The sequence below is a fragment of the Ranitomeya variabilis genome, chromosome 4 (assembly GCF_051348905.1).
Source record: "Ranitomeya variabilis isolate aRanVar5 chromosome 4, aRanVar5.hap1, whole genome shotgun sequence".
Taxonomy (NCBI): domain Eukaryota; kingdom Metazoa; phylum Chordata; class Amphibia; order Anura; family Dendrobatidae; genus Ranitomeya; species Ranitomeya variabilis.
The window spans coordinates 393,030,158-393,051,890 of record NC_135235.1 but is presented as its reverse complement, the minus strand read 5'-3'; the positions used below and the strand labels follow the sequence as shown (position 1 = coordinate 393,051,890).

Here is a 21,733-nt window from a genome sequence, read left to right as displayed (position 1 = left end):
GCTCCCGGCCGCGCGGCCGGAGTTGCTCGCACCGCTGACCCCCGTCACATGATCGGGGGTCAGCGGTGCATTGCCATAACAACCAGAGGTCTCCTTGAGACCTCTATGGTTGTTGATGGCCGATTGCTTGTGCTCAAAGTACACCTGCCTTTCTGCTACATAGAGGTGATCTGTATGTCACCTCTATGTAGCAGAGCCGATCGTGTAGTGCATGCTTCTAGCCTCCTATGGAGGCTATTGAAGCATGCCAAAATAAAAAAAAAAAGTGTTTAAAAATGTAAAAAAAATATATAAAAGTTCAAATCACCCCCCTTTCGCCCCAATCAAAATAAAACAATAAAAAAAAAATTAAACCTACACATATTTGGTATCGCCGCGTTCAGAATCGCCCGATCTATCAATAAAAACAAAGGATTAACCTGACCGCTAAATGGCGTAGCGAGAAAAAAAAATCAAAACGCCAAAATTACGTTTTTTTGGTCGCCGCGACATTGCATTAAAATGCAATAACGGGCAATCAAAAGAACGTATCTGCACCAAAATGCTATCATTAAAAACGCCAGCTCAGCACGCAAAAAATAAGCCTTCACCTGACCCCAGATCATGAAAATTGGAGACGCTACGGGTATCGTAAAATTGCGCAATTTTTATTTTTTTTTTTTAGAAAAACTTTGGAATTTTTTTTCACCACTTAGATAAAAAATAACCTAGACATGTTAGGTGTCTATGAACTCGTAATGACCTGGAGAATCATAATGGCAGGTTAGTTTTAGCATTTGGTGAAACTAGCAAAAAAGCCAAACAAAAAACAAGTGTGAAATTGCACTTTTTTTGCAATTTCATCACACTTGGAATTTTTTTCCCGTTTTCTGTTACATGGCATGGTAAAACCAATGGTATCGTTCAAAAGTACATCTCATCCCGCAAAAAATAAGCCCTCACATGGCCATATTGACGGAAAAATAAAAAAGTTATGGCTCTGGGAAGGAGGGGAGCGAAAAACGAAAACAGCTCCGGGGGTGAAGGGGTTAATACAATATTTGTTACTCAATTTAGTTAGGGTTAGTGTCAGCGGGGAAAAAAAAAAATCATCCATGCGTTCGTCCTACAGCCGTTGAGTGCTGATCGCCGAGGCACATCAGGAATTGGCCTCCAGCATATTGGACGCCAAATGAACAAAATCCAGTAATTCTAAAATTGTTTCAATTGTTTTTTTTTTTTTTTTAACGCCATTCACAGCACAGTAAAAGTGATAAGACAATCTTATTCTTCGAGTCAGTACTATTACAGGGATATCAGTTTTATTGCTTTTGCACATCAAGTACTATAATTTACATATTATAATTTGTTTTTGCATAACCATATTCTGAGAGCTACAGTGCCTTGCGAAAGTATTCGGCCCCCTGGGACTTTTCAACTTTTCCCACATATCATGCTTCAAACAAAGATACCAAATGTAAATTTTTGGTGAAGAATCAACAAGTGGAACACAATTGTGAAGTTGAACGAAATGTATTCGTTATTTTAAATTTTTGTGAAAATTCAAAAACTGAAAAGTGGGGCGTGCAATATTATTCGGCCCCTTTAACTTAATACTTTGTTGCGATACCTTTTGCTACGATTACAGCTGCAAGTCGCTTGGGGTATGTCTCTATCAGTTTTGTACATCGAGAGACTGAAATTCTTGCCCATTCTTCCTTGGCAAACAGCTCGAGCTCAGTGACATTTGATGGAGATCGTTTGTGAACAGCAGTTTTCAGCTCTTTCCACAGATTCTCGATTGGATTGAGGTCTGGACTTTGACTTGGCCATTCTAACACCTGGGTATGTTTATTTGTGAACCATTCCATTGTAGATTTTGCTTTATGTTTGGGATCATTGTATTGTTGGAAGACAAATTGCCGTCCCAGTCTCAGGTCTTTTGTAGACTCCAACAGGTTTTCTTCAAATATGGTCCTGTATTTGGCTCCATCCATCTTCCCATCAATTTTAACCATCTTCCCTGTCCCAGGTGAAGAAAAGCAGGCCAAACAATGATGCTGCCACCACGTTTGACGGTGGGGATGGTGTGTTCAGGGAGATGAGCCGTGTTGCCTTTACGCCAAACATATAGTTTGGCATTGTTGCCAAAAAGTTCGATTTTGGTTTCATCTGACCAGAGCACCTTCCTCCACATGTTTGGTGTGTCTCCCAGGTGGGTTGTTGCAAACTTTAAATGACACTTTTTATGGATATCTTTGAGAAATGGCTTTCTTCTTGCCACTCTTCCATAAAAGCCAGATGAGGTGGGACAGTCCTATGGACAGACTGTCCCACCTCAGCTGTAGATCTCTGCAGTTCATCCAGAGTGATCATGGGCCTCTTGGCTGCATCTCTGATCAGTCTTCTCTTTGTTTGAGATGAAAGTTTAGAGGGACGGCCGGGTGGTATGATACTCCTTCCATTTCAATATGATCGCTTGCACAGTGCTCCTTGAGATGTTTAAAGTTTTGGAAATCATTTTGTATCCAAATCCGGCTTCACACTTCTCCACAACAATATCACGGTCCTGCCTGTTGTGTTCCTTGGTCTTCATGATGCTCTCTGTGCTTCAAACAGAACCCTGAGACTATCACAGAGCAGGTGCATTTATACGGGGACTTGATTACACACAGGTGGATTACATTTATCATCATTAGGCATTTAGGACACATTGCATCATTCAGAGATCCACAATGAACTTCTGGAGTGAGTTTGCTGCACTGAAAGTAAAGGGCCGAATAATATTGCACGCCCCACTTTTCAGTTTTTGAATTTCCACAAAAATGTAAAACAACCAATAAATTTCATTCAACTTCAAAATTGTGTTCCACTTGTTGATTCTTCACCCAAAATTTACATTTGGTATCTTTATGTTTGAAGCATGATATGTGGGAAAAGGTTTAAAAGTTCCAGGGGGACGAATACTTTCGCAAGGCAATGTATAACTCTTATGTTTGCAACTAGAGTCAAATGAAGGCTTGTTTTTTGAGGGACGAGTTGATATTTTCAGTGATATTGTTTTTTTGAATGCAACTTCTTGCTTTTTATTCCATTTTTCACATTTCAGCATTAATGATTAGCTACATTTTTGTTCTTTCTTTATTTTTTTTAAGGTATTCTTCGTATGGGATAATGTGACAGTTTTATAGTTTGATTTGTTCTGGACACGGCGATACCAATTATGTTTAAGCTTATTTGTTTATTTCTCTTTTCACATAAAAGGGTTTTTTATTTATTCAACTTTTTTTTACATTTTTACTTCATCCCACTACGAGACATGAATATTTTTCACTTTGATTGCTGTCTGATTCACTGCAATACTCATGTACTGCATTGTTTGAGACCTGTCAGTTTTACAATGTTTCAGCCTGTTAAGACATGGCTTACGGCCACCATACTCCAAGGCCATTACATTGGCCACGCTGTGTGTCATGGTAACAATCAGGCAGCACGACTGTGATTACGGGGTCCAGATAGAGTTAAGGCCCCATCTCACATAGCGAGATCGCTAGCGAGATCGCTGCTGAGTCACAAGTTTTGTGACGCAACAGCGACCTCCATAGCGATCTCGCTATGTGTGACACGTACCAGCGACCAGGCCCCTGCTGCGAGATCGCTGGTCGTGTCGGAATGGCCTGGACCTTTTTTTGGTCGTTGAGGCCCCGCTGACATCGCTGAATCGGTGTGTGTGACACCGATCCAGCGATGTCTTCACTGGTAACCAGGGTAAACATAGGGTTACTAAGCGCAGGGCCGCGCTTAGTAACCCGATGTTTACCCTGGTTACCAGCGTTAATGTAAAAAAAAAAACAAACAATACATACTCGCCTTCTGATGTCCGTCAGGTCCCTTGCCGTCTGCTTCCTGCTCTCACTGACTGCCGGCCGTACAGTGAGAAGTGAGAGCACAGCAGTGACGTCACCGCTGCGCTCTGCTCTCACTGTACGGCGGCTCAGTCAGAGCAGGAAGCAGACGGCAAGGGACCTGGACACCGAAAGGCGAGTATGTACTGTTTGTTTTTTTTGGTAACCAGGGTAAACATCGGGTTACTAAGCGCGGCCCTGCGCTTAGTAACCCGATGTTTACCCTGGTTACCCGGGTGCTGCAGGGGGACTTCGGCATCGTTGAAGACAGTTTCAACGATGCCGAAGTCGTTCCCCTGATCGTTGGTCGCTGGAGAGAGCGGTCTGTGTGACAGCTCCCCAGCGACCACACAGCGACTTACCAACGATCACGGCCAGGTCGTATCGCTGGTCGTGATCGTTGGTAAATCGCTATGTGAGACGGGGCCTTAAAAGAGGCTTCCTCCATTAACCATGAAAATGCCACAGTCGCAACTGACCTCAGCTAAAGGGGGTTAATCTGCCACAATTGGTGCTAAACCAATAGTGGCCTGTGTAGCAAGGTGTCGGCGATAACATGCAGCTGATAGCCACTGCAATGCTGCCCATTCACATAATCCTCATAAAAATTAAAAAGAAAAAATTGGAAAATTTTAGTATAGATTTTTTTTGTGTTTTATGATTTTTGGATCTATATTTAAACAAATACATAAAAAGTGATAACCAGGGCATTCTAGTGATGCCTTATTTTACCATATTACAGTAAATTACTACTAGCCATTGGATATTTATGAATATGCACCTACATATTACACTTGTATGCTAGTTTTCATTTATCAAAGGAGTCAAGAGTATGGAAACAGAGTAGTTGGAACTTTGGCTTAATGATTCCACAGAACTGTTCAATTATTTAATTTGATATTTAATTTGATATTTAAAGTTTCAGCCAGAGTGTCACAGAAACAGTCACTCTACGTAGAAGAGGTTGTCCAGATTCAATAAACACGGCTGTAAAATAACAAAATAATCGCCGACTATGATAGCGATTCATTGAGCTCAGCCTACTTATATCTTCTCCCTCAATCATAAGTCCAATGAATGACTGAAACGGAAAGGTGTGGCTGGAGTTGCAGAGACGTTAATATGTACAGTGGCTTACTAAAGTATTCATCCCCCTTGGCATTTTTCATGTTTTGCTACCTCACATTATGGAAATTCTGTTGTTTTTTTTAGGGTTTGCATCAGTTCATGTAAAGAACATGTCTAAAACTGTAAACATTTGATTTTATTTTAAGGCTAAGTGCACACGTTGCAGAATTGCCGCGGGTATATCGCATGCGGAATTGGCATGCATATTCCCGCTAAACACTAGCGTTTTGCAAGCATAATTAGCTTGCAGAATGCTAGCGTTTTCCAAGCGATCTGCAGCATCGCTTGGAAAACTGATTGACAGGTTGGTCACACTTGTCAAACAGTGTTTGACAAGTGTGACCAACTTTTTACTATTGATGCAGCCTATGCAGCATCAATAGTAAAGGATAGAATGTTAAAAATAATAAAAAAAAAAAGACAAAAAAAAAAATGGTTATAATCACCGTCTGATGGCCCCGGATCTCCTCAGCGGCTTCCGTTCCTATAGATGCTTTGCGTGCAGGACCTTCGATGACGCCGCGGTCACGTGACCGTGACGTGATCGCAGGTCCTTCACACAATGCATCTATAGAAACGGAAGCGGCCACGTGCACCGCTGAGAGGCGGGAAGACTCCGGGGCCAACAGAAGGTGAGTATATCACGATTTTTTATTTTAATTATTATTTTTTTTTTTCCAATTATATGGTACCCAGTCCGTGGAGGAGAGTCTCCTCTCCTCCACCCTGGGTACCAACCGCACATGATCTGCTTACTTCCCGCATGGTGGGCATAGCCCCATGCGGGAAGTAAGCAGATCAATGCATTCCTAGGTGTGCGGAACCCCCGCGATTCCGCAAATTTAATGAACATGCTGCGTTTTTTTCTGGAAAGCGATTCCGCTCAGGAAAACAACGCAGCATGTGCACAAAAAATGCGGATTGCATTCTATTAAATAGGATGCTTAATGTGAGCGTTTTTTTTGCGTTTTTATAGCGAAAAACCACGAAAAAAATGCAAAAAATCTGCTACGTGTGCACACAGCCTTATTGTGACGCAAACAACAAATGGGACAAACTGAAAACGTCAGTGTGTATAACTATTCACACCCCTAAAGTCAGTGCTTTGTAGAGCCTCCTTTTGCTGCAATTACAGATGCAAGTCTCTGTCAGCTTTCCACATATGGCCACTGGTATTTTTGGCAATTCCTCAAGACAAATCTGCTCCAGCTCCTTCAAGTTGGATGGTTTCCTCTGGGGAACAGCAATCTTAAAGCAAAACTGTTAGCAGGATTGTGCCGAGTAAACTACAGACAGTGTCAGGTTGGCGCCGTTATACTGATTAAAATGGTACCTTGGTTGATGAAATCCGTCTTGGGGTTGTTGTTTAATCTTTATTTGTAGTTTTCAGTTAATGAGATTCTCGTGCTCTGGGGTGGGCCTGTGTGTGTGGGGGGGGTCTTTATGTTGTGTTGTGCTTAGATATTAATCTGTACTTGTAACAGGTCACTGATCTCTCAGTGACCTGCCCCCTATTTTACATACTGAATATAATATGGCATAAAAAAAAAAAATCACATTCAGCAGGCAGTGCATGCGCTGTAGCATAATATGGTAGATAATATGCATATATTCGTTTTATTTAGACATTTTTGTTGAAAAAAAACCAATCTTAGTCAAAATGGTGCCCCCATTTTGTTATCGTCAAAAAAAAAATTAGGCTCCATCAAGATGGTGCCTGCGCAGTAGCATCTATCACGTTCCAATAGATGCTACTGCACAGGCACCATCTTGATGAAGCCTAATTTTTTATTTTTTTTTGCTCTGCCAAAATGATACCAGTAGCATCTATCAGAATGTGATAGATGTTACTGCCCAGGGGCAGTCGCCATTTTGATGAAGATATTTTTGTTTGAAGGGACAAAAAAATTACCGTATTTTTCGGACTATAAGACGCACCGGACTATAAGGCGCAACCAGGTTTTAGAGGTGGAAAATAGGGGAAAAAAAATATTTGCAGCAAAAAAATGTGGTAAAATATTTAATAACATAAATAACATACTATTATATGTGGTGTTATTATATATAATAGTATGTTATTATGTTGGAAGCTGCGGGACCAGTGTGGTGTCTGTGAAGTACTATATGAAGATGCTGGAGGGTGAGTATAAGAATGGGGGCACAGGGCTGATATTAAAAGCACCACTCCAGCACTGCAAAATAGCACTGGAGTGCTGCTTTATGATCTCATGGGAGAACTATAACTCCCAGCATGTCCTGCAGATCCTATGACATGCTGGGAGTTATAGTTCACCACAGGAGTGGCAGAGTGCTTTATTGTGTTTTGTAAAGACTAACCTCTTAATTGTGGGAGCCAGCCTGCTGTGGTGAGGTAAAAGCATCCCATGACTGCACACACAGAGCCCTCCCTCTTGTTGCCTCTCCACAGCACAGGTTATGAGGAAGCCTGCAGATTCTAGTGGAGAGCCTGAAGGACCTGTGATGATGTCAAGAAGAGGGAGGGCTCTGAGCTGCCATGTGATGCTCCAGCCCGCCCACTCCTGACATCACACAGGTCCTGTTTGTGCACAGCACTCGGCATCCAGGCATGGCAGGCAGGTATACAGCGATCTCCTCTCCGCTCTGGCCCCTGCTGCTGCCTCCTCCTCCCCAGGACACACAAATCTCCCTAGCTGCTGCAGCAATCAGCGCTGAGGAAGCCATGCGTGTCCCTGCTTAAGTGCAGTATTCATTTGCTGCTCCTGGCTTACTGCTCAGCTGATCGGTGGGCGGGGAGCCGCTAATGAATATTCACTGCACTTAATCAGCGGGACCACATGGTTTTCCCAGCGCTGATTCTGGGCAGCGGGGACATCCTGAAGTGGGATAACAGTGCGATCCCACTCACTGCTGCCCCCCTTCCCACATGCTACATCCGTACCATAAGACGCACCCACACTTTCCTCCCAAATTTGGAGGGAAAAAAGTGCGTCTTATGGTCGGAAAAATACGGTATGTAAAAAAAAATGAAAATATGCTTTTATCTACCGTATCATTGTAAAGCGCAAGCGCCGCCACCAGCTGAATGTCATTTTTTTTTTAATACCATATTACATTCAGTATGTTTTCCCGCCAGGCAGTGGCCTTAGTGGCCAAAAAGTTAAATTTTGGTCTCATCTGACCACAGCACATTTCTCCATACATTTGGGGAGTCTCTCATGTGGCTTTTGGCAAACTCAAAACAAACCTTACAATTTTTGTGTCAGGCTTTTTTCTGCCCACTCTTCCAAAAAAGACCACCTCTATGGAGTATACATCTTACTGTGATCATTTGGACAGATACTTCAGTCTCTGTTTGGGAACTCTGCAACACCTTCAGGGTTACCTTTGGTCTCTGTGCTGCTACCCTGGTTAATGCCCTCTTTGTACGGGCTCAGAGTTTTGGTGGGCTGCTCTCTCTTGGCAGATTTGTTGTGGTACCCTGTTATTTCCATTGGAAGATAATGGATATGATTGCACTTTGGGTGATTATCGGAGATTGGGATTTTTTTTTAAAATTTAAATAACCCAACCCTGACTTATACTTCTCAACATCTTTGTCCCTCACATGTTTGGAGATCTCTATTGTGTTTGGTTAGTGGTGCATCTTGCTTAAATGGTGTTGCAGCCTCTGTGGTCTTTCAGAAAAGGTGTGTGTATACTGACAGACCATGTGACCCTTAGATTGCACACGGGTGGACTTCCTTTCAATAAGCATGTGACTTATGAAGGTAATTGCTTGCACCAGAAATTTTTAGAGGCTTCATAGCAAAAGGGGTGAATACATATACCAAGCTAATTTTTAGTTCTTTGTTCCCATACATATAATTTATATCTAGATTTTTCTCACTTCACCAACTTAGATTATTTAGAGCTGATGCATCACACACAAATTGGATTACACAAATATTTAAACACATTACAATCTGTAACAAAATACGGTAGGTAAAAAGCAAACGGGGGTGAATACTGTCACAAACCATGGTAAGTACTGTCCAATTTGCTCTTTTAGAGCAAAAAAATGTCTTGCTCCAATTTTTAATAAAACTGATCAAGACCTTGAAGTTGGAAAAGCAGCATTACATTAAAAATGATTTCAACTAGAGTAATCTATATTCACATAATGAAATCGGCTTTTCAAATGTGAGTGTGTTCTTTCATGGCTCAGCATAATACCTTTCCGTGCAAAACTTTTCCCACAAACTGAGCAAGAATATGGCTTCTCCCCTGTGTGAATTCTTCGATGTAGGAGAAGACAGGACTTTTGCGAAAACCTCTTTCCACATTCAGCACATGAATAAGGCTTTTCTTCAGTGTGTGTCTTCTGATGTGCAATGAGATAGGATTTTTGAGAAAACCGTTTTCCACACTCCGTACAAGAAAATGGCTTTTCTCCTGTGTGGATTCTTTGATGTAAAAGAAGGTTTGCGTTTCGGGTGAAATATTTGCCACATTCACAGCAGAGAAAAGGTTTCTCACCACTGTGGCTCTTCTGGTGTCTAAAAAGAGTTGATTTACGGGCAAAACATTTGCCACACTCAGGACATGGATATGGCTTCTCCCCCGTGTGGATTCGTTGATGTCTTATGAGTTCAGCGTTCCAGTTAAAACACTTACCACATTCAGAGCAAGGATATATCTTATAGCGTCTAAATGGCCCATGATGAGGAATAATATTGGAGGGGTTAGGAAAATGGACATGTTGCTCAGAGGGACTGGTTAACATTTCTGGATTGTGAAATATAGGAAATATATCTGGAGTAATGGGGATTTCATCTTCAATATCTTGTTTAATGTTGATAACATTTATGTCACAAGGAGGTGACAATGTTGGATGGTCCTCTAGCACATTCTTACTGATACTTGCCTCTGCTGGAGAAAAAGAAAATCAAAAATTAAATGTTTTTTTATTTACTAGCCCACCTCCTCCATTCCCACAGACAATGAATAGAATGGTGGTAAACGTGTGCAGCCACAGCTCCGTTTCGACAGCTCATGTTTCCAGGGTCAGTGGGAGGCACAGCAGTGGAACCTACAGCGATCAGCTGATCACCTTCAATGGTATAGGTGATCACTTCTATCCTAACTGTATCACTACAGTATGAATGGAGTGGACTCCCCCTAATGGTAGTTGCAGGCAAAGTTCTAGAAAAGCAAGGGAAATTGAGCTCTATAATACCTATAATACAGTTTTTTACATTTTAAATTGTACTCGTAATTTACTGTACCAATGTTAACTTTATTCTGTAGGTCAGCACAATTATGACAAAACCAATTTTATACACGTACTTTTATTTATGCTTGATTTTTTTTTGTTAAACGGAGTATTTGTTGTATAAAAGTTAAATTTTTTGGGATGCCACCATATTCTAAGAGTCATAAGTTTAAAATTTTTCCAGCAATGGAGCTATAGGAGGGCTTATTTTTAGCGTGGTAAGATGTAGTTATTGAAGCTGGTGGAGAGATATGGAGCTCACCTGCTGGTGTAGCACAGCCAATCGTGAGGAAAGGAGGAAGGAACCCGGCACAAAGGATAAAACTTCAATTTATTCAAAAGCCAGTAAAAACCATGTAGTTACTATTGGTCTAATTTTGGGATACAAGACATGACTTTATGATCACTTTTTATTACACTTTTTGGGTGAACAAGAAAGCGTAAATTCTGAATGACTCCCATTCATTTATGGCCAAAAGTGATGGCACCCTTGAAATTGTTCCAGAAAATGAAGTATTTCTCCCAAAAAAGTTATTGCAATTACACGTTTTTTATACAAATGTTTATGTCCTTTGTGTTTATTGGAACACAACAAAAAAAAAAAAAGAAAAATTTGACATTTCACACAAAACCCCCAAAATGGGTTGTTTTGCATGAGCACGTGTTGCTGTTTCAAACTCACCTGTGGCAAGTAATATTTGTGGGTAATATGAAAATCACACCTGAAACCAGATAAAAAGGGGAGATGTTGATCTTTGCGCAGTGTGTCTGTGTGTGCCACATTAGGAATGGAGAACAGCAAGAGGAGGAAAAAAAAAACAAAACTGAGGACTTGAGAACACAAATTTTCAAGCAATATTAACAATCTCAAGGTTACAAGTTCATCACCAGAGATCCTGATGTTCCTTTATCCATGGTGCGCAACATAATCAAGAAGTTTACAACCCATGGAACTGTAGCTAATCTCTCTGGACACTGATGGCAGAGAAATATTGATGAAATGTTGCAACGCAGGATAATCTGGCTAGTGGATAATCAGCCCCAATCAAGTCTCAGAGAAATTCAAACTGTACCCTGCAGGCTCAGGGTACATCAGTGTCAGTGCGAACTATCCATTGACATTTGAATGAAACGCTATGGCAGGAGACCAAGGACAACCCCACTGCCGACACAGGTACAAAAAAAGCTAGACTGCAATTTTCCAAAATGTGCACAAGTAAGCCAAAATTCTTCTAAGAAAGCGTCTTGTGGACAAATGAGACCAAGATAGCGCTTTTTGGAATGGAACATCATTCTACTGTACCAAAAATGGAATGGGGCCTACAAGAAAAGAGCAGTACCTATAGTCAAATGAAGTGGAGGTTCAAAGATGTTTTGAGGTTGTTTTATTACCTCCGGCACTGTGACTGTGCAGGCACCCTGAAATCTGAAGATTACCAAAGGATTTTGGGTTGCAATGTAGTGCCCAGTGTCAGAAAGCTGGGTTTGCGTCCTAGGTCATGGGTCTTTCAGTAGGATAATGACCCCAAACACACTTCTAGAAGCAACCAGAAATGGATGCAAACAAAGAGCTGGAGAGTTATGAAGTGGTCAGCAATTGGTCTGGATCTAAATGCCATTGAACACATGTGGAGAGATCTTAAAATTGCTGTTGGGAGAAGGCACCCTTCAAATATGAGAGGCCTGGAGCAGTTTTCAAAAGAAGAGTGGTCCAAAATTCCAGTCGAGATGTGCATGAAGTTTGTTGATGGTTATAAGAAGTGACTGATTGCAATTATTTATTCCAAAGGGTGTGCAACCACATATTAAGTTCAGGGTGCCAACAATTTTGTCCGGCCCATTTTTAGGGTTGTGTGTAAAATTATGTCCCATTTGCCTTTTTTTTATATTGTTTCAGTGCACACAAAGGATGTAAACATGTGTATAACAAAACACGTGTGTCACAAGTTTACAGTGACAGAGAGGAACCAGAAGACCACAGGGTCTGATTTCTCCTACTCCTGCACTGATTAGAAGCACTTCACCTTCATATTAAAAGGTGTAAGTTTCTTTTAGCAGTGCAGGGGATAATCTGTTCTGTTGAGAGCTCCTGGAAGATTTCCTGTGTTAATGCTCTCAACTGTGCACTGTTAGCCACTCCCATCTCCTATATAATCTGGGCCCTGGCTATCACTCATTGTCAGAGGATAGCTTTTGCTGCATGGCTGGAGTTTGCTGGTGGATTTTTCTGTGACTGTTGCTAGGTTTTGAGTGTGTGATAATTCGCTTTATTCTCCTACTTTGGTTTAACCCCATCCTCCAAGCCCCAGTGTTTACCTCTGTTGTTTATGTGTGTATATTTGTATGATTGGCATTTCTCTTTATCCTTGTTTGTATTACCTTGTTAGTCTGGTTGGTGTATTACTGTACACTACTACTCCTCTCTTCCCTGGGTGGGGAAAAGGTACAGACTGACGGTGGATTTAGGAGCTAAGGCAAGGTACGTGGCCCCAGCGTCTTCACCATTAGATGTAACCCAAGGAACAGGGCGAGCTAAGGCACCCCTAGCGTTAGGTACAGAGAAGGAAACCCTGGTCCTGGGACACCCGACAACAGAGGTTTGACAATATGTACAGTAATTGCAATAATTTTCTGTGAGAAATACTTCATTTTCTGGAACAATTTCAAGGGTGCTATTACTTTCAGCCATGAATGCATGTATTACTAAAAGCCTTACCTAACCAGCCCTTTATAATGTTATTCACTTGCTTTTCTGAAACATGGATTTATTTCTAACCTTTTTCTTATGCTAATAAAGCCTTTGGCTAGTCGATGGCATGCTAGTTTCCCCAGAGTAGTCAGTCCTCTTTGCATGTCATCATGCCCCGGTAACATGATTTGCAAGAGACTGCATCACCGCTAGGTCTCTGGAAATCTTGCGTGTGCGTGCGTCTCTATTCGGCAGCATCATTGAGCCTCTGAAGCCGGGTGTACACTTTCTGGCTTTAAAGGCGCTCTGCTCCAGACTGGAACTGCAGAAAATGGCTCACATACATCCACTGCACTTTCAGTCAAGCGCAATGCGCCTCTGAAGTCGGAATGTGTACATATAGCTGCAGAGGCTCAATGACGCCACCAAATAGAACTGCGCAAGATTTGCAGAGAGCAGGCGATAACGTCAGCTCTTTCAAATCATGTTTTCACCCCCACAGGGGCGCGATGACACGCAAAGATGGATGACTAGTCTGGGGAAACCAACGCCCTATTGCCTAGTCAAAGGCCTAATTAGCATAAGAAAAGAGGAGGTTCTAAGTACTTTTTTTTTTTAAACAAATTTAACTGAACAACATTTTAAAGGGCTGGTTAGGCAGAGCATTATCTGAATGATACTGGTTTAAAGGGCATTGAGGACCTGACGGTCCCCATTAATTTGTGTTAGGGTTTAAGTTATTCAGCAAGTGACTGATACTTTTGTGTTACTTTTTTTATGAACCCCCCCAAAAAATTCAGGTGTTGTTTTCCTTTTTTTACTTTTTTAGGGATAAATATTAAGTTTTACAGTACAGGTCAATGCAAAAGGTCAATGCAACTACGGTGACAACCCCATTACAGATGTCTAAGATGACTGTTTTTTGCTTAATGAGCTGTAGTTTTTGTTGGTACTATTTTGGAATAGTATAATAAATATTAGAATAATATTATATAATATAATTATAATATTATATAATAATATTAATTAGAATACTATTTTGAATTACCGTAAATTAAAAAAAAAAAAAAAAAGACCAAAAAGTTTTGTATGCTTTTACATCATTAAAGGGGCAGAATAAGAAAAAAATGATATCTTTTTATTGTACTGTTTGTTATGGTCACGGTGATGCCAATTTTTTGATTTTTATTAAATTACTTTTTACTTTGAAAAATATTAATTGTATATTTTTTCCAATTTATTAGTCACACAAAGGGATTTGAACATTTGATCGCATTAATAATACTCTGCAGCGCTTAAGAAGCGTAAAGAATTATCAAGCTTGTTAGTGTTGGGATTGTAAGTTTACATAAGTATATATATATATATATATATATATATATATATATATATATATATATATATATAAAAAAAAAACCTTCAGGTTTTTATCCAGAAAATAAAGGATGATATTTCTTTGTTCACTGTTCTTTCTTGCATTATTATCCATATGCAATCCATTTTGCATTCGTTCTTATAGATGTTCATACCTTGCGTTTTTGCTAAAAAAAATTCTGCATATTTGCTACAGTTTTGTGCTGTATTTTTATGGTCTTTGCAGTTTACTGCATGCTGATAAAAGTTTAGTGCCCACCAAAAAACATGATGAAACTTCCTTAGGTTTTTGCACCAAAACTGCAGCAATACCTGATACCTGCATTTTTGCACTTACACATTGCTTTTTATGGGTGAAAAAATGCTGAAAGAAGTGACATGCTGTAATATGCAAAAATAAGGTATCGTCTCTCTGTACTACTGCCTCCTGTTCCGTAGACTGCAGGTTGCTTTAGGTCTGTGGCCTACAAAACTGCAGGCACACGCACTGGAGAAGGTGCAGGTGGACGTCATTATACCACGACGGACTACATGTTTGTGTTCTGGCGTGATGTAATCACGCCAGAACACATCAGCAGTAGTCCATCCACGCCAATCCTGTCCACGGTCGGGCTCGACAGGCTCGAGGCTTAAGGTGACACAAAATTTTTTTTTTCTTTCTTGAATCTGTCAGGCCTGAATACTGGGTACCATCAAACAGTGGAGGCTTACTGGGGCCAACATACAATATGGGGAGCTACTAGGGGGGCCATCATACAATATAGGGGTGCTACTAGGGGCCATCATGCAGGGTGGGGAGCTACAGGGGGCCATCATGCAGTGTGCGGGACTACTGGGGCCATGATGCAGTGTGGGGGACTACTGGGGGCCATGATGCAGTGTGGGGGACTACTGGGGGCCATGATACAGTGTGGGGGACTACTGGGGGCCATGATGCAGTGTGGGGGACTACTGGGGGCCATGATGCAGTGCGGAGGGCTACTGGGGGCAATCATACATTGTGGAGGGCTACTGGGGACCATCATAAAGTGTGGGACTTCTGTGGGTCCCATCATACCGTGTATGGGGAGAGCTGTGGGCCCATCATGCTATGCAAATGGGAACTATATATGGGGGGACTCAGGACATTTTTCAATGTTAAGTGGACACTTAGTATAGGGGCAATTAGTGTATTGTGACCGTTAAATGGGCACACTGGGGGCATCAGTACTTTCTAGTGGGCAAAATGTGGGTCCTTTTTTCTAGGACATTTGCACAGGGCATTAATATTATCTAAGGCACAATTTTACCATTTAAAGGGCACAAAGGAGGCAATTTACTTTGTAAGGTCACAGTGGTGGGCATTATAATGTAGGATACTAAGAAGAGCAATAATATGGACACATATGGCAGCAGCTCTGCATTGAAGTGACAGTTGGATGAAGAGTTTGTGCAGGAAAGTAGTTAAAAAAGATTAGCAGGACAAAATAGGAAAAACAATAATAAATGGAATCTCACCTGAGTGACTCTTCTGGTGTCTAAACAGTGTAGATTTGCGTGTAAAACACTTCCTGCACTCCAGACAAGAATATGGCTTCTCACCAGTGTGACTTCGCAAATGTCTTATAAGTTCAGCGTTCCAGTTAAAACACTTATTGCATTCAGGGCAAGGAAATGTTTGAAGAGGTTTGAAGGGTTGATTATCAGGGATAAAGGTTGGAAAATTAGGAAATAGTAACCTTTGATCAAAACAGTTGGAGGACAGATCTAGGTTAGGTAATATCGGAAAGATATTTGGGATAATAGGGTTTTCGTCAGCAGAAAATTCTCTTAAGTCATTGTCTTCTGTCTCATAATCTGAAGATATTAAGACTTGTTCTTCTGAACCATTCATGCCTGAATGTTTATCTGATAAATAAAAAATGATAATGAGAAGAAATGACCAATCAAGATCACAATTTATGATCAAACAACTTTAGTTCTCTGCTCTGTTAGCTGTTATCATGGCGACATTAGGAATCACTGCAACAAATTAAGTCTTGTATCATTTTCCATTAAAGTAAAAAATGTGTGCTATGAAGTCACCCAGGAACTCTATAACACTGTCTGAGCAAAGGGTTCGGAAGCATTATGGTGGGGACTTGGAAATATGGTACTCCTGGGATATTAGGTGCTCGGAAAGGGTCCCAAACTGTAGAATCAATAATATTAAAACAATCCACCAATTTTAAGAGTCTCAGGCTCTTTTAGTATTATGGGGACTTCAGAAGAAAAATTCTATTCATGGATCAATGACTCGGACATTTTGGATGTTCAACCAATGATAATCCTGATACAAATACAAAAAATAAATTAAAACAATTACTGATTTGCTGGTTTCTGATCATTCTGTGTCTGAAAAACCCAAATAAAAAGTGATCAAAAAACTTTGTGCTCCAAAATTGTACAAAAAAACCCCCCCTCCAACTCATCATCGTCCTCATATAGCTATTTTTGCCAAACAATAAAGTTACTCAGAATACGGTGACAAAATAACTTATTTTTTTTTAAATAAAAAAAGCATTTTTACTGTGTGATAGCAGTGAAAAAAAACGCAAAATAAATCTGGTATCTCTGTAATCGCAGGGAATAAAGTCATCTAATCACTTATATTACATGGTGAACAGTGCAAACATAAAAATAAGAATTATTCTTGTACTGCTGTCTATGTTCATTCTACCTCCCAAATATTGGAATAAGGCTTGGCTAACATTTATCTTGCACTCTCCTCTGCGCGCTTATGTCAGGGTTTCTGTGTAAATTCCTAAAACTGCGATGCAGACCAAACCCGTACGGAACCACTTACTTATGAGGCAGATGGAGTTCTGCGGTGTCCCATCATTTTAGGTGTCTTTTTAGCACACAAGTGTGGTTGACCACAGTTCTGTGAACGCCTAAAAAGAAGATGGATACCACGGGAGCAGATGCCAAATGGAGTACAAAGTGTCTCCATCTGCCGCATTATGGTGAGTGGTTCCTTTGAGGATTTTGTTTGAATCGCATTTTTGTGGGATTTACACGGAAACTCCAATGTAAGTGCTCAGCGTAGAACACAAGAATGTGATCCAGCCTTATACTGGAAGCAATCAAAAATTATGCACCCCAAAATGTTACCAATAAAAACCATGACTAATCCAGCACAAAATCAGCTCCCCATTCAGGTTCGTTATCGGTCACTGGAAATACAGCGGGTTCCCGTGTTACTACTTGAACAAAGGAAAAGCGACATGGCTCCCACCACCTCAAATAAAATCCAGTGAATTCTGTGCTCCCAAATCCAAATGCCCCCCTCCCTCTGAGCCTCCTGTGCCTAAACCACAGTATGCGGCCAATTTTTAGTATTCTTGTAATGGAGAGAAGGCACTTAATTTATGGGTGCGTATCTCCAGAAGAACAAGCTGGGCACCATGTATGGGGGCGCTGCAATATACAGTCTACACTGTATTGGGGCACAATCTATGGGCACTAAACTGGCAGATTTGCAATTCTCCAGAATAAAGCCTGGCTTGGATGTTTGAAAATAGTCACTGCAACCGTAGATAAATTCATTGAGAGGTGCAAATATTACAATGGGATCACTCTTTGGGTTTCCTGCTGTTCTGGCACCAGAGGCTCCGCAAATGTCACCCGCAAACTATTCTACCAAAATATGTGTCCCAAAAACCAAATAGCGCTCCTGCCTTCTCAGCCCTGACATGTGGCCTAAGAGTAGTTTCTTAGATTTGGGACATCACTGTGTTCAGGGGAAACTGAACTTGTGGGGTCCAGTTTCATCCATTAACAATTGTGCAACTGACAATTGCAGCAAATACAAAAATTTTATTTTTACCACTAAAATGTTTTAGTTCTACATCCTGTTATTAGATTCTGTGAGGCACCAATGGGTTCAAAATACTCACTACACCCCTAGGTGAAATCGTTAACCAGTGAAGTTTCTAACATCGGGTCATTTCGGGACTTTCTGCTGAACCGGCATCACAGGGGCTCGCCTAATGGAGCCCACAATCTATTCAAATAGAATCTGCATCTATTCCCTGCCGTGTGCACACAGTAATGTGCAACCACATATGGGGCATGGTCACATTCAGTAAAAATTGCACAATAAATGATGGGGTCAGTTTTCTCCTATTATTCCTAGTGGAAAATATAACATTTAGATATGAAAACAAAAAATTTAAAATTTTTAACTAAAATTCAGATTTATCACCAAATTTATAAAGTTTTGTGAATCACCTGTAGGATAAAAATTCTCAATACATCTATAAATGAATTCCTTGAGGGGTCTAGTTTAGTAAATGTGGCCACTCATCTGGGGGTTTCGGCTGTTTTGACATGTCAGGGGATCTGCAAATGCGACATGGCGTCTGCAATCTGATACAGACAAATTTACACTACAAAAATCAAATAACGCTCTTTACTTTCTGAGTCCTGCAATGTGCCCAAACAGAAGTTTTTGACCACAAATGAGGTATCTTCCTCATGGGAAGAAATTGCACTAGAAATTATGGGATCCATTACAAGGATGTTACAAAGAACTGAGGGCATTCACTATGTGTGGAGGAAAGTAGACTCTAGCAGCTACATAGGAAAAAGGGTTAGAGATGTCTGACTGTGGCATGCCCTACTGCAAAAGGTAGTAATGACAGATACTATAACAGCATTTAAAAAAAAAGAGCCAGATGCTTTTACCACAACAAATGGCATAGTGCAGAGGCTATATCGCAGTCTAAGGCTATGTGCACACGTCAGGAATCTTTGCAGAAATTTCCTGACCCAAAACGGACTTTTTAAGCAGGAAATTCGCATGCGTTTTTTGCGCGTTTTTATAGCTTTTTTTTGCGGATTTTGCTCGTTTTTTTCTGGAGCTTCCCCAATGCAATATATAGCAGAAAAAACGCGTAAAATCCGCAAAATTAATGAACATGCTGCGTTTTTTACCGCAATGCGTTTTTTTCGTGGAAAAAAAAAGCAACGTACACAAAAATTGCAGATTGCATTCTATTAATAGGATGCTTAATGGATGCGTTTTTTTCGCAGTTTTATAGCGAAAAAAACACGAAAAATCCAGAACGTGTGCACACAGCCCAATGCAAGTGAGTGGGGTCTCGTTACAACCCCCTAGACTACCACAACAAGCAAGTGGAAAAACTTGTAACCAGCTGGATTTTTTGCCACTTGGTAGTCACAGTACCCTAGGGTGGCAATGCGACCCCCATTACCTCCATTACGCTGCAATATAGCAGTAACATAGTGCGATTTATGGCTGTATGACATGCATCGCAGTCGATCGCCATTTAGTCCCACCCTAATTGGAAACCACATTTTACGTTCCTGTGGCATTTTGTCCATACTGGTGTTGATCACTCACCTGGATTGATTTGTAAAGTGCTATCCTCCCCTTCACACTGATCAAAGTCCTTCACACACTCCTCTTGTGCTCCATCTACAACTTTAGAACCAAGGTCGTTTTCATCCTATGCCGCAAAAATGTAAAGAAAACACAAATATAGATTTAAACAGCACCTATCACAAAAAATAAATAGAGAATATAAAAAATAACAGAAGTGGAAGTTGTTAGACTTCTGAAATAGATAATTTATATGATTTGCTAATAATATCTCAGTGTTACAATGAGGCAGATTTCACTTTCAGTTTACCTCAGTGAGTGTACTTCTCGGCGATGGAGCAGTTGTGAGGAGTGCGCTACTGCTATACAGGGTCTCACCGGCAATTGGAGGCTTGGGCTCAGATCTAATCTGGTTTCAGGGTGAAAAAAAAAAAATCTGTCTTAATTGGAGAAATTATTTAACTAAGGTGAAATGCAAACACAATCATGCAAAAATATTCCTGGCCTCTTGCCAGGAGCGTGAACATTTCTGAATGCAGAGTACCGTATATACAGATGAAGTCCTAATTTTACATACATCTTAGCTACAGGCTGATTCGGCTGTTAGCCTTGCTGAAGAGACCACCAAGTAAGATGTGCCAAATTCATTAAGATGAGGGCACCTCTTATTGAATTTGGTGCATCTTTCAGCTGCCATACTCCAGCGTCAGAAATGTACGCTTTTCTCTTAGCCCTCTTTCACACATCCGCTTTCTTAGAATCAGTCAAAGTCTTGAAAAGACGGATCCTGTGCCGATTGTAAAAAAAATGGATGCACTGGATCCGTTTTTTTGACGAGAGAGAGAGAGAGAGATGTTGATTTTCAAAAAACGTAATCCATCGCTGGATTCCATTTTTTGACGGTCAGCGACAGATCCTGCTTCCATTAGCACTGGATCCGTTGCTGGGCGATTTTACAGCGTACACAAAAAACGTTTCTATGAGCGTTGTCTCCGCCCGATGGACACAGAAGTAGGCTGCTTTCACACTAGCGTCGTACGTCGCACGTCGCAATGCGTCGTTTTGGAGAAAAAACGCATCCTGCAAAGTGGCGCGCAGGATGTGTTTTTTTCTCCATACACTTGCATTAGCGACGCATTGCCACAAGTTGCATCCATCGTGCGACGGATGCGTCGTGTTGTGGCGCCCCGTCGGCACATAAAAACGTTACATGTAACTTTTTTGTGCGTCGTGTCGGAACTCCGGCGGAACTCCGCCCCGGCCTATCACAATGGGGCAGCGGATGCGTTGTAAAACTGCATCCGCTGCCCCCGTTGTGTTTTTCTTGCACAGTATGCGTCGGCACGTCGAATTGCGACATGCATCGTACGACGCTAGTGTGAAAGTAGCCTTAACGACGAATTTGCTGGGTCCGTTTTTTTCACAAAACTACGGATTTGGACGGAAACAAAAAGACTAAAGTGTGAAAGAGGCCTTAATTTGTACCAGTTTTCTGAAATTATATACATATTCTTGATATAAATTTGTCTGTCTGTGCTCAGTCATGACCTCTCATGCGAAGTTCCAACAAGTTGGCCAAGCTGAAGTAAAAATGCCAAATAAGTATGGTTTGTGGAAAAAAAAAAAAAAAAGCTGACATTTTCAAAATATAAGCTCTCGGCTATCTCCAAGCTGCTACTGCGCAGGCGGCGCCATCTTGAAGGAGGAATTTTTATTTTCTTCTCCAGTAAGATGGCGCCGCCGGCACATGCGCAATCACAGCTATATACACCAATAGCTGCTACTGCGCCATTTTCAAATTGGTTTTTTTCCCCCAAGCTGAATAACATGAAGAAGAAAAAAGTTTTACTTTAGCTCTTTTTTCTTGCGTTCTACTTCTCCCCTTCCTGCTCCACAATCCACAGGAATCCATCATACATTGCTTCATGTGCATCTATACAGCCAGCATGAATACAGCAGGACATATCTCTCCTGTGTTTACATGCTGCCCACACTCCCCTCCACACACAGTGGTATCTCCCAGCTTAGGCTACGTTCACATTTGCATTGTGCGACGCAGC

General features: G+C 41.1%; 1 protein-coding gene across 3 annotated transcripts in view; it reads right to left on the bottom strand.

Annotated features, from left to right (window-relative positions):
- Positions 1 to 6,805: 6,805 nt before the first annotated feature.
- Positions 6,806 to 21,733, bottom strand: part of LOC143767147 (uncharacterized) — a 43,164-nt gene continuing 28,236 nt past the window's right edge. For all 3 annotated transcript variants that reach the window (XM_077255185.1, XM_077255186.1, XM_077255184.1), the window contains 4 exons: positions 19,984 to 20,082; positions 19,695 to 19,800; positions 15,806 to 16,195; positions 6,806 to 9,902 (listed from right to left, as the gene is read on the bottom strand). In XM_077255185.1, the coding sequence (XP_077111300.1) occupies positions 9,127 to 9,902; positions 15,806 to 16,195; positions 19,695 to 19,800; positions 19,984 to 20,082 (1,371 nt within the window). In that variant the 3' untranslated portion in view covers positions 6,806 to 9,126. The remainder of the gene's footprint in view (positions 9,903 to 15,805; positions 16,196 to 19,694; positions 19,801 to 19,983; positions 20,083 to 21,733) is intronic.